Source organism: Mizuhopecten yessoensis, unplaced genomic scaffold, assembly GCF_002113885.1.
Source record: "Mizuhopecten yessoensis strain PY_sf001 unplaced genomic scaffold, ASM211388v2 scaffold9465, whole genome shotgun sequence".
In the NCBI taxonomy this organism is placed as follows: Eukaryota; Metazoa; Mollusca; class Bivalvia; order Pectinida; family Pectinidae; genus Mizuhopecten; species Mizuhopecten yessoensis.
Window position 1 is genome coordinate 419,469 of NW_018408061.1, and position 13,186 is coordinate 432,654.

General features: G+C 32.7%; 1 protein-coding gene across 4 annotated transcripts in view; it reads right to left on the bottom strand.

Annotated features, from left to right (window-relative positions):
* LOC110458151 overlaps window positions 1–12,883 on the bottom strand; it is a 20,190-nt gene extending 7,307 nt beyond the window's left edge. The window contains exons 1-3 of one of the 4 annotated variants that reach the window (XM_021509743.1): window positions 12,780–12,883; window positions 2,607–2,719; window positions 600–841 (exon numbers count right to left, since the gene is read on the bottom strand). In XM_021509743.1, the coding sequence (XP_021365418.1) occupies window positions 600–841; window positions 2,607–2,667 (303 nt within the window). In that variant the 5' untranslated portion in view covers window positions 2,668–2,719; window positions 12,780–12,883. The other 3 variants (XM_021509742.1, XM_021509744.1, XM_021509741.1) reach the window with 3 other exon arrangements.
* Window positions 12,884–13,186: the final 303 nt, after the last annotated feature.

The following is a 13,186-nucleotide window of genomic DNA, read 5'->3' on the forward strand; positions in this document are numbered from 1 at the left end:
GAATGGTTAGGGTCACAATCATTGTATATCAGGAATTGTAAGGGTCACATACATTGTATATCAGAATGGTTAGGGTCACAATCATTGTATATCAGGAATTGTAAGGGTCACATACATTGTATATCAGAATGGTTAGGGTCACAATCATTGTATATCAGGAATTGTAAGGGTCACATACATTGTATATCAGAATGGTTAGGGTCACAATCATTGTATATCAGGAATTGTAAGGGTCACATACATTGTATATCAGAATGGTTAGGGTCACAATCATTGTATATCAGGAATTGTAAGGGTCACATACATTGTATATCAGAATGGTTAGGGTCACATACATTGTATATCAGGAATGGTTAGGGTCACATACATTGTATATCCGAATGGTTAGGGTCACATATATTGTATATCAGAATTGTTAGGGTCACATACATTGTATATTAGGAATTGTAAGGGTCACATACATTGTATATCAGGAATTGTTAAGGTACATTCATTGTATATCAGAAGATATCAGCTTCTAAGTGGTGTTTTTGATAAAGGGGGCATGATACCAATTGGTTTGTAATGCTGTCATCGAGACAGGTAAAAAAGCAACAAACCTGCTTATATGTGCTGTCATATCCGCGGTAAAACCTAATTTTTTGTCGACATTCTGGCATAACCTGGGTTGTTGCTACCACACACGCCTCGTCAATGTCACTATCTACGTTAAACCTAAGCGTGCATCCTTCGTCCACAGGTCGGCCTACCCAGTGTACTAGGATTGTCCCGTAGTCTTCTTGTAATACGGTATAACTGTACCCACAGTTATCATTTCCATCCATCCTGACATTGCGAATGTCTGAAACACATTTAGAACATTTCAACTCTTCTGCTACTTAAGGATGTACTATTCTGAGGTTTCAATCACGTTCAAGTCTCGTTTTGATCTGGTGTAATGGGTTTTTGTAATGTTTAACAAATTATGATCAAGTTTATTAGCAAACACGCATCTGAAAAAGAATTTGAAAATATTAACAATTCAGCGGCCATTTTGAAAATGTGTATTAATGTGTATTTCTTGCAATTCAAAAAAGGCCAAAATTTCACCTTTTTGACACTAGATTGATCACTTAAATTGTCATTGTGTCGCCATTTTTAAATGTAGCAGGTTCAATTTTGCTGTACATTTTTATAATGTTCGATACGATAAAAATAATAGGCAACAAACAGGAAAATTATACATTATTGATATTTATTTTACATATTTAGTGGAACTGAAGCACTTTTGATTTTTGACCCCGAAAAAGGTAAAAAAAATAACACAAATGATAATGGGACAAAAAAAGAAGCACACTGACCCCCCATATTTGTAGATGTTTTAGAAAGAGAAACACATTTTCATTTAATTCATTAAATATTAAAAAAAGTTTAATACATGTACCAGAACTTTTTATACCAAGCGTTGAATCTGCAAAAAATGGTAAAAACTGAGTATTTTTTCATTAAAAAATAGGGGGTATGGGTAACTAAAATCGGCTTTCTGAGTTAAAAGATTTAGAAATTTTACTTCCATAATTCCAAAGAAAATAATATTTTCATCAATTCTACAAACATTCCTACATATCTGATAACACACTTGGAAGAAATTGTATGAATTTGTTCTGCAAATGGTCAAAACCCAAAAAATCACCTAAAATCACATGTTTTGTTAAATTGGTTTCTTTGACCGATCATAACAAAAAAAGAACACACGGACATATAGTTTTTTTTGCATTTTCTACTATGCCATTAACTCATTTTCCAAAAATCCACATAAGAAAAAAGTTTAATACGGGAAATTTTGGCCTTCTCAGAGGTGTACATCCTTAAAGCAAATCAAAAGCTGAAATAATACTTTTTTTTTCTTTCCAGAAATGTTCCTGAAACTCTTTCATCTTTTTTAAAAATAATTCGACAACATTAATCTTTTCTTATTTTTTATTTGTATTATATGTTTTGTTAGATATTGTTGATCTACTTGGATACAGTAAAATCTGAAAAATTGCAGCAAAACTTCTTACGGGAATATTTAATTTAAATGCAAAAAAACAAAAACAAAAGAAACTGTTGGTCATATTTGTAAATTTTATAATTACTGAACAATGTATTAGATATAAACCAAAATGAAATAAAATGACCACTTCAAATCAAAAATTATCTTCAAACTATTGAGGAACAATGTGTATCAAGCTGACCCATTCAACAATCCACATCTTATTTCTCTACAGTGACTTTTTTATCTCAACTTTATTATTTTTTATTTCATTTTTTTGAGCATTTAACTTGTTCTTAATTATTAGATATGTAAATAAATTTATTAAATGCTTGGATCCAAACATTTGCAGCAACTTGCAATTAGTAGTTTGTTAAAGTGGAAATTCTCGTGTGTAAGAATGTTCTCTTGGAAAGGATTATTAATTTATCTATATTATATAAATACCTATACATGAGATCTAAGTATACATTGCGCATGAATATATTTCGCAGTTATTTCCACATTGAATAATTTCCACTTTTACAGTAATTTCAGAATCTCATGACGTAATTTAACTAAGCTTTTTATCCTGATGACATGGAATTCTTACCTGCTGTAACCACTTGTAACACCACAAGGACGAAAAGGCTGACACAGTTAACTTTTTCCATTCTGATGTCTGTTTTCCTGTTTCAGTTAGTATGCCTCCTTGCTTGACACTGTCTGTAAAGGAGATATACTTGAGATATAGTGAGAACAAACTTCAAACAGAGCCCCACCCCTATGCCCCTAGGGGGGTCATACCCACCAATTATACAAAATTGAGACCCCTTGCTCCAGACAAAATAAGGATAAAATCCCTTAATCCTGATGGTCGAAGAAGGATTTTAAAGGTTTTACCTCAATTTCTCCTAATGGGCCCCACCCTTCGGCCCCCTGGGAGACCACACCCACTGCTTATACAAAACTGAGTCCCCTTGGCCCAAGGATGCTCCCGAGTAAATTAGGATAAAATCCCTTAATCCCTACGATAGAAGAAGGATTTTCAAAGTTTTACCTCTATTTCCCCTATTGGGCCCCGCCCCTCTGCCCCAGGGGGGCCACACCCACCGTTTATACAAAAATTGGTTTCCCTCCACCCAAGGATGCTTCAGACCAAATATGGAACAAATCCTTTCATTCCTACACAAGAAGAAGGATTTTAAAGAATTTGCTATGTTCCCATATCGGGCCCCGCCCCTCAGACCCCTGGGGGACCAGACTATGGTTTATACAAAAGTGGCTCCAGACTAAATTAGGATAAAATCCCTTAATCCCTACGGTAGTACGATAGAAGAAGGATTTTCAAGGTTTTACCTCTATTTCCCATATTAGGCCCCGCCCCTCTGGCCCCAGGGGGGCCACACCCACCGTTTATACCAAATTGATCATGAGTCCCCTTTGCCTAAGGATACTCCAGACCAAATTTAGTCAAAATCTACTTGGCTGTTCAGGACTAGTAGCATTTTAAAGGAAAAGTTGACAGACAGATGGACGACGGATGACGCGATATGGCATAAGCTCACCATGGTCCTTTGGACCAGGTGAGCTAAAACATCATTTATGCCAGTTTAAGTTGCCATTTTATTTATGCATCAATCGTTTAAAACAAAAAAAGTGTCTCCCAACATGTTTAAGAAAACAAAAATGAAAGAAAATTAGACATTAGACATTGAAATATTCAAAATGTGTGCTGAATAGTACAAAACTATTATTTTCTATCTGATTTTGGTTGTCATTTATTTATCTATTTATCGCTTCAATCAATATTTATAAAATATTACATGGATTAATGATGATAAGGATGATTATGACGACTAAGTATTGATGAAGATGATGTTGATGATGATGATAAGTGTCATTATGACATGATGATGATGTTGATGATAAGTGCCATAATTATGACATGATGATGATAAGTGTCATTATGACATGATGATGATAAGTGCCATAATTATGACATGATGATGATAAGTGCCATTATGACATGATGATGATGATAAGTGCCATAATTATGACATGATGATGATAAGTGTCATTATGACATGATGATGATGATAAGTGTCATTTTGACATGATGATTATGATAAGTGTCATTATGACATGATGATGATGATTAGTGTCATTATGACATGATGATTATGATAAGGGTCATTATGACATGATGATAAGTGTCATTATGACATGATGATGATGATGATAAGTGTCATTATGACATGATGATGATGATAAGTGCCATAATTATGGTATGATGATGATGATAAGTGTCATTAAGACATGATGATGATGATAAGTGCCATAATTATGACATGATGATGATGATAAGTGTCATTATGACATGATTATACGATGACTGAGTGTTAAGTGATGATGTCATTCTATTGGTAAGATGATCAGATGATAATGATGATGATTACCATTATTAAATGATGATGACCGATTATCATTATGATAATGATGACTATGATTAGTCCTTCTATTGTAGTAAAGATGATGGTGATACTAATGATGTCATTCTTTTGTGGTTATGATGACAATGGGTAATGATGACGATGGATGATGATGAGGATGGGTAATGATGACGATGGATGATGATGATGATATCAAGGAAGTGTCATGATGATGCCATTCTCAAGTTGTTTTCGTTGTCATGACCAGGATGATGATGTTGATGGTTGTTATGATGTTTTATGCTGAGTAGTTGTAATTGTTTGTGTGAGAGAGTGTGTATTATTATGTCATGTTAATGTATTGTACTGTAGTTGTAAAAGGCTTTAACTAAATCTATCAGTATCATGACAAAAAACAACAACATGGATTCTGTTATCAAGAACAGTCAATGATGGAAAAAATAGCTAACATTATATATATATACATGTTTATTTTGAACTCTGTAAACTTTTAAAAATGCATTTATGCTTGACATGTACATAAAAACTGAACTTTACACTACACTGCTGCATGCTATAACACACCTGAGTTTTAATACAGCTAATTTACAGGTAGATGCACAGTGATACACCTGTTGGAACTCAAGACACTTTTTAAGAAAAATGCTATAATCCTTAAAAAACAAGTTGCCCCACACCAGGCAAAGTTGGCATTCACTCAGTAAGACACCCGTGATACAGACAGTTCAATATAAATATTGCCCTAAGCCAGGGATGTGTAGTGGACCCTCCACCACATCCCTGCAGCCTAAGCCACTAACATTGACTTACTTCTCAACGATGGCAAATAGGCCTAACATCAAAATCACCACTGAATCACTACTGCAGACAACATTATCAGTTGATAATGAATTTATAGCGATTAAAAAGTCAAATAAAACATGAAAGGATCCAATAAGTAGACATGTAATTGTTTTTTCTTACCTGCAAAACATCATCTCGTGATCTAGATCTCCTTGCGTCAAGCGTAGTGTTTACACATCGGCCATTTTGAAAATAATTATTATTTGACCCGGAAGACGGTACGTGAAATCCGAATTTTATTATTATCATTTTATCTATTTTTTTATTTACTTATTTTACGTCAATACAAACAGAAAATAACCGCAGATGAACTTTAAATTAATTGGACTTGTTATAGATATAATCAGAATTAATGATTAGCTATTTTCATTTTAAATTTCTTTTAGCATTCCTTGTTCTATTCATAGTTTTATGCATATTATGACATTGCTAATATATTGTATTGATGAATTATGTGCTGATGGTTTTATGACATTGTGTAATACATAAACATAGCAAACAAAACCATTATTCATATTTTCTAAAAAAAAGAAAAAAATGATATCTTTAACCTGTACGACCACCTGTCTTATAAATGTGATTTATTATTAATAAATATCTTTCATGGGGCTTGTTAAACCTTTAAAATTCAGTCACACCTAAAAACTTCTTAAAGATCTCGAGATATCAGACTAAAAATCATTTACTGTAAGACGCATTGTGGGAAATAGTGACATTAAAATATCTTACGACAGAGAGATTATCTAGAGAGACCAGTAACAATACACACTCATTGTCAGACATCTGAAGAGGCTCGTCACACTTAATGATTTTAAAATTACAAATAACGTAGACCGACTCATAGTCACCCTATACAATAGTTAACAGGGATGTAGAGCCTCGACCAACCTACACAAGTATTGTAAGCGATAAATATGGCAAGCCAAGTTGTCATTTATTCATGGAGCAATGTTGATCCAGTACTTAACCAAATTATATAAGATATCTCATATATTATATAAGATATCTTATATATTATATAAGATATCTTATAAACATATGAGATATCTTATAAACATATAAGATATCTTATTTTAAGTTTATGAGATATCTTATATCTTTTATAAGATATCTTATATACTTTATAAGATATCTTGTAAAAGATATAAGATATCTTATAAAAGATATAAGATATCTCATAAACTTTTCTTTATAAGATATCTTATATCTTTTATAAGATATCTTATATAATATATAAGATATCTTATATCTTTTATAAGATATCTCAATTAATTTTCTTTATAAGATATCTTATATATTATATAAGATATCTCATAAAAGATATAAGATATCTTATAAAGAAAAGTTTATGAGATATCTTATAAAGAACGAGACTCTCGCGAGACCGACAAAGAAGAAATGTTTGAAAATGACTGCTCCCGTTGTACTTAGATCACGAGTCCGATAAACGGGAGCTGTGTAAAACTAGCTTATTTTTCAACAGGAAGTATAACTAACACCAATATAGAATTTTAGTTGATATATTCAAATATTAATTATTATATTTACGCATACATTTTAAAATATTAGTGTTAGGAATCACACATTAATATATTCTAAAATGGCTGGAATAATCCAGAGTTATAAACTTTTCCGAAAGAAACTCGAGTGTTCTAAAGAGCCATTGAGAACTTAGAAAATGTCTGTGAAGTTGCTACATGTTTATTTATTCAAATGACAATTTAGTTTCGTTGGCCTAAAATCCAAAGGTTTAGATATAGTTCTTATTAGTGAGAATCACTGTCATTTATTAATCTGTTGTACGTCATTTTCAACCAGAATGAGACAAATGAAAGTAGTTTGCTGAGGATTTATATTGTGAAGGTGTAATGATGCCAAACTCGGTAAGAGCGCAGAAATATTGTCATAATCAGTCACCACATACTCAAATATAAAGTGAGATTTTAAAATTCATCTTGATTTATGTTATTTTTCGTACACAGCCTCGTTGAAGAATTCTAGTTTGGTTTGATTTGGGGAGGGGGGAGGGGTTTGGTTTATATTATTAATGAGGTCTTGTCTTATAGTTGATGTCAGAAAGCTAAGCTGAGTTAGTTGATTCAACATTTATCATTCACATCACTTGTCTTCTTTGTTGTAAGCAAAATTTATTGATTTCTGCTGATTTTCCTGTGTTATAAATTCATGGTTTAAAGTTTGTGTTCATGTATTTTGTGAGTTAACAGGTAAAGGACATGTACATCTGTTCAGTGTTCTTCCAAACCAATCAAATTAGTTAACCTACCCTCAGTGAGTCGCCCACCCCAAGTAGCTTGTTTAGATTTTGTCCCATTTTTCAAAGACTGTCCTATATGTTAATTTAGACCTGGTGGTATAGAATCTTGCAATCTACCAGATATAAGCAAATCTAAAATACACGAAGAATATTTATAATGAAATACAATTTATTATACCCAGGACATTAACTGCTTATTTTTACATTTGATCTAACTTGACCTCTCTAGGTTAATTTTAAGTCCAAGAAAAAATTCATAATAAAATATATTTATACTATATATGTGTACATATCACTATAGCAAGGTTATTTTATTATATTAAATTAATCTCATCATCTTTATTTATGAAAAGTGACTGGCACTAGATCATAAACTTAGGGAACTTAGATATAATTTCAAAAATGAAGAATGTCTTGTATTTCAGTTCCTTTTCCAAATTAATTTTATCACTCAGGGGAGCATATGGTACAAATAGGACTTTTCCCCCAAAGTTTGAAGCAGATTCCAAGAGAAATATTCAGTTTACTGATACATGTGCTTAACATTTGGGTTCAAGACTCAAAAACTTGTGGATAAGTATTGTATAACTCTTTTTAATAATAACATCTAGGATAGATATTTCAGCCCAAAAACATTTTTTTTTTTGATACAGAACAAATTCTGTTTGAGAATCAACTGTTTTGAACAGTTTTTTTTTTAAATATATAGCACCGACACTCAATCCATATTGATATGAAATATTTGAAATTTGAATATTTCTATAGTGCATAATTCCATAACCTTAAGTCTATAGGGACATGTCAAATACTACCAGGTACTCGTTTATATATACAATGGAAGATATTATATATAATGAATGGGCATCACAGTATATATATATATTTTGCAGCACACTTAATAAGCATGTGACATGTCCCTGTAACCCACATCTAATTATAGGTAAGTAGTGGGATTATTAGTGGAAGCCAATATCAACACATCCAACTAATACAGTACTTTAAAACAAGAGCCCCATGGGCCTAACAGGTCACCTGAGTTGTAATGCAATTGTTATTTGTTGTTGTGATATGTCAAAAATAAAAATTACATATATATATATGTATAGCAGGGAATTTTGCCCCTCACCAGGGAGGAATTAGTACCCAAGGGGTTGTGAAATTCACATTTTGATTAAGCACATCAGGATATTTCCATCCATGAGAAGGTTTTTTAACATATCTGGATCTGGAAGTAGACAATTATTGTTTGAGCTATTTTGGCCCCTTTTGGCTCCGCCCCTCAGGCCCTTAGCGTCCACATGATCACATCATGTAAATGTATCCCCTCCCCAAGAGTAAAAGGGCGACAATTGAAAAAAAAAACCTTAAGATATACACCTCATATACATCAGATATACACCTTCTAAACATCAGGTATATACCTTCTATACATCATGTATACACCTCCTATAGGTCAGGTATACACCTTCCATGCATCAGGTATATATACCTTCTATACATCATGTATACACCTCCTATAGGTCAGGTATACACCTTCCATGCATCAGGTATATATACCTTCTATACATCAGGTATACACCTCCTATAGGTCAGGTATATATATACACCTTCCATGCATCAGGTATATATATACCTTCTATACATCAGATTACACCTATACATCAAGTACATCTTGTATGCATGCACATATACATGAGGTATATGTAAGGTCCATATTCTCTGTAGGTAAGGTACCTCATCTTTATAATAGTTGTCTGATATTGGTTCATATTGATTGCATGCACAGGAAATATAACATGTTTGCTTGTGCTGGAGTTTCCCATTTATGTTCCCTTATTGTGGCCTCTCAAGAACAAGAAGCACAGGCACATTATTAATAGCTCACCTGGAATAATATTTTTCATTAAAAGTTGTTGATTACCTCTTACCATACAGGAAATATCAGCTTGGGGATCTCAACAATTTCCATGTTATGACTGAAGGAGTAAGTCCTCAGGGATGGGGTGGGCTCCATTAGGGACTATCTTGGTATCATGAGTGTTTTTCCTCTGCATGCCCAGCAGCATTTGGATGGGATCTTTACTGATTTCATGTAAAATTTGGGGACTATAAGCCCCTTGTGGCAGGGCAGGACCCTGGCGCCAATCATGTAAGCATGGATGTATTCAGATGGTTACATGGTGGGGGATCTTAATTATCTTTACACCCAAACTTCCTCTATTGGCACCCAAATGCTCTGGCCCAGTGACTGATTTGCCTCTGTTTTTTTCAGACCTGAGATATGCTACAATTACAGGTTTTTGAAGATGAAATGTCTTATTTTCCTCTTTACCGGAAATATACCATGTATATACTTTGTATCATGTACATTGTATCTTCTGGAAAATGAGTCAATACACTATATATAATAGAGATGATAAATACAGGTACCTTATGCAATGAGGCTGTATTATAGAGGATACCCTTACTAAATAAATAAGGACTTTTTATGTACCCTGTATACCACTCTCTATATACCATTCTTTATATACTCTGTAAACCACTTCTTATTTACCCTGTTTACTAGTTTGTATAATCTGTATACAAATCATTATATAACCTTCTCAATATTTCTTTATAAAGATATCTTTGTTGTGTTTTATAATAAACAAGAGGCACTGAGTTAGGACAAGTCTTTCTAACAAAAGTGTATCCAAGTTTTGATGCTCAGCAATATATTATATATATATATATTACTACATCCAGGTATAACACATGTAGTTACTACTACTGACAGGTATTACACATGTATATATTATCACAGATAGGTATTACACATGTAGTTACTACTACAGACAGGTATTACACATGTATATATTATCACAGATAGGTATTACACATGTAATTACAACTACAGACAGGTACTACACATGCATATACTATCACAGATAGGTATTACACATAAATACTACTACAGACAGGTATTAAACATGTACTACTACATACATGTATTACACATGAATATACTATCACAGACAGGTATTGCACATGTATTTACTACCACAGACAGATCATACACATGCATTTACTATCACAGACAGGTATTACACATGTATATACTATCACAGACAGGTAATACACATGTAATTACTACTATAGACAGTTATTACACATGCATATATTATCACAGACAGGTATTACACATGTATATACTATCACAGACAGGTATTACACATGTAATTACTACTACAGACATGCTGTAAGTGTTACCATGTATCTGGCTTGTGTGAAATGCCTTTTAGGTCACAAAATACAATTGTATCTCTACAAAATATATCTTATAAGTGATCAATATCTCAAAGACTTTAAAGAACATGCACCTGATGATGAAATATCACTTATCTGTATACATATGTATCAAATAATGAAATATTACTTCTTGTCTGTAATAGTATAAGTAAATACAAGTTTATAACCAGTTTGAAACAATGAATTAATGTTCCTTACATTACAGTATATTGATAGAACATAGAATTACAAATACATAAGTATGTTCTTTAATGTCTGTGATAGTTAAAACAATTTTATCTGAAACAATATAATTAAAGATACATAGCCTGTCTGTGATAATAAATACAGGTGTATGACCAGTCTGAAACAGTAAATAAAAAAAAATGTCCCCATGTCTATCTATATGTTATACTCCACAGAGACCAAAATGGCTTTAATGCGGTCTGTGATAAGCAGCCGAAACAATTAATAAATGTTCCTAATATGTTTAATGTCAATTACCTGTCTGTGAATTTGTACGGGTAATATTACAATTTTATCAAATTTCTTTAAAAACATTTAGAGGAAATCCGTGAAGAAAATCAAGATAAAACATTTTAATGAATAAATTGTAAGTAATACATGCAGTAGGATCGTTTTCCTTCAGTTATGAAATACATAGGAACATCCATTTCTCCACCACTTACCCCCCATCTACTTTATAAAGCTTAACCTTTTAAAATAATGTTAATACCGCTATAACCAGACCTATTTGGTGGCATTAAACTCCTACTTTCACTTTCACATACTTCATTTCCGGTTAAGAGATACGTACGAAACTAAGGCTTTCGATTTAATGCTTTACCGAGCGCTGTGGAGGAGGGTTTATTATCTCAAATTCAAATCTCGTTCTTTATAAGATATCTTATAACCGAATTATATAAGATATCTCATTTAATTTTGTTTATAAGATATCTTATATATTATATAAGATATCTTCTAAAAGATATAAGATATCTCATTTAATTTTCTTTATAAGATATCTTATATCTTTTATAAGATATCTTATATAATATATAAGATATCTTATATCTTTTATGAGATATCTTATAAAGAAAGGTATATAAGATATCTTATAAAATATATAAGATATCTCATTTATTATATAAGATATCTTATAAAGTATATAAGATATCTCATAAAGTATATAAGATATCTTATATAATTTGGTTAAGTACTGGATCAACATTGCTCCATGCATAAATGACAACTTGGCTTGCCATAGATACAGCTAGAATCAGTTACATAGCTGTGTATCACTCCTTATCAACATGATAGTTTTAATGAGAATGACACGAATTCAATGGGAAAATATGTATTAGAATGTTAATCCCAGACATCAAATATGAATTTCCTCGTATCATTTAAATAATGCTAATGCCTACGATATGAATCCAATGCTATTTACAGGGCTAAGCCAGTATGTCCTGATTATGTTGTTGTCAAAGATGTGTACGTAAACGGTTATCAACATGAGATATATGTGAGAGACGGATGAAACACTGACCTTACTCAGTTGATGACTATCACAGCCAGTCAAAATAGCACACCTTGTAAAGGATCCGAGGGTAACCTATATACAACGATCCAAACGAGAGGGAGAGTACGTATCTAAAGGCCACCTACGCCCTCGTGTCGACTGAACACAGTCAGTGGAATATAATATATACGACGTAAAACAAGACCAGCCTATCTCTTTACCCTGCCCTGTATGCGGGTACACTGTATACCCGTATACAGCTGCTTCTGGTCGGTACAGATAGACAACACACACAACACTTACCTTGAAATATCCCGTGTGTGTAGCTGTAAGTACAACAGCAAGACGATCCACTGTTTGGTTTAATACATTCTTTGTAGCGTAACTTGTTTATAATGAACATAGAGAGAAAAAACTCATACGTACCTGACTATCCTGTCATACCCTAGATTGCGAAATATAAATCACCAGCTCACAACTCTATTAATAGTATATGTGTAACACAACGGCCTTAGTGAATAGGTCGACATGTGTCTGGTTCTAAAAGGACTTTTTTATCACACGTGTGTTCAGACACATAACCTATATAATACACCCGTAGAGATCGAGTACTGCTTTATTTGTGTATCGATCTACTGACCTGATTAAATACATAGAACTGTTATCAGTTTTTACGTCCCTACAAAGTCCGGGTGAGTGATTGAAGTTGTCTATATCGGAGTTAAGGTTTGAGTAATATATTTTACTGAGTGTGTTATACGGGATATCTATTAATAGAACGGTTCATGTATTGGTATAAGTGTCTATAAGAAAATATATTGGAGAGGGCGTTC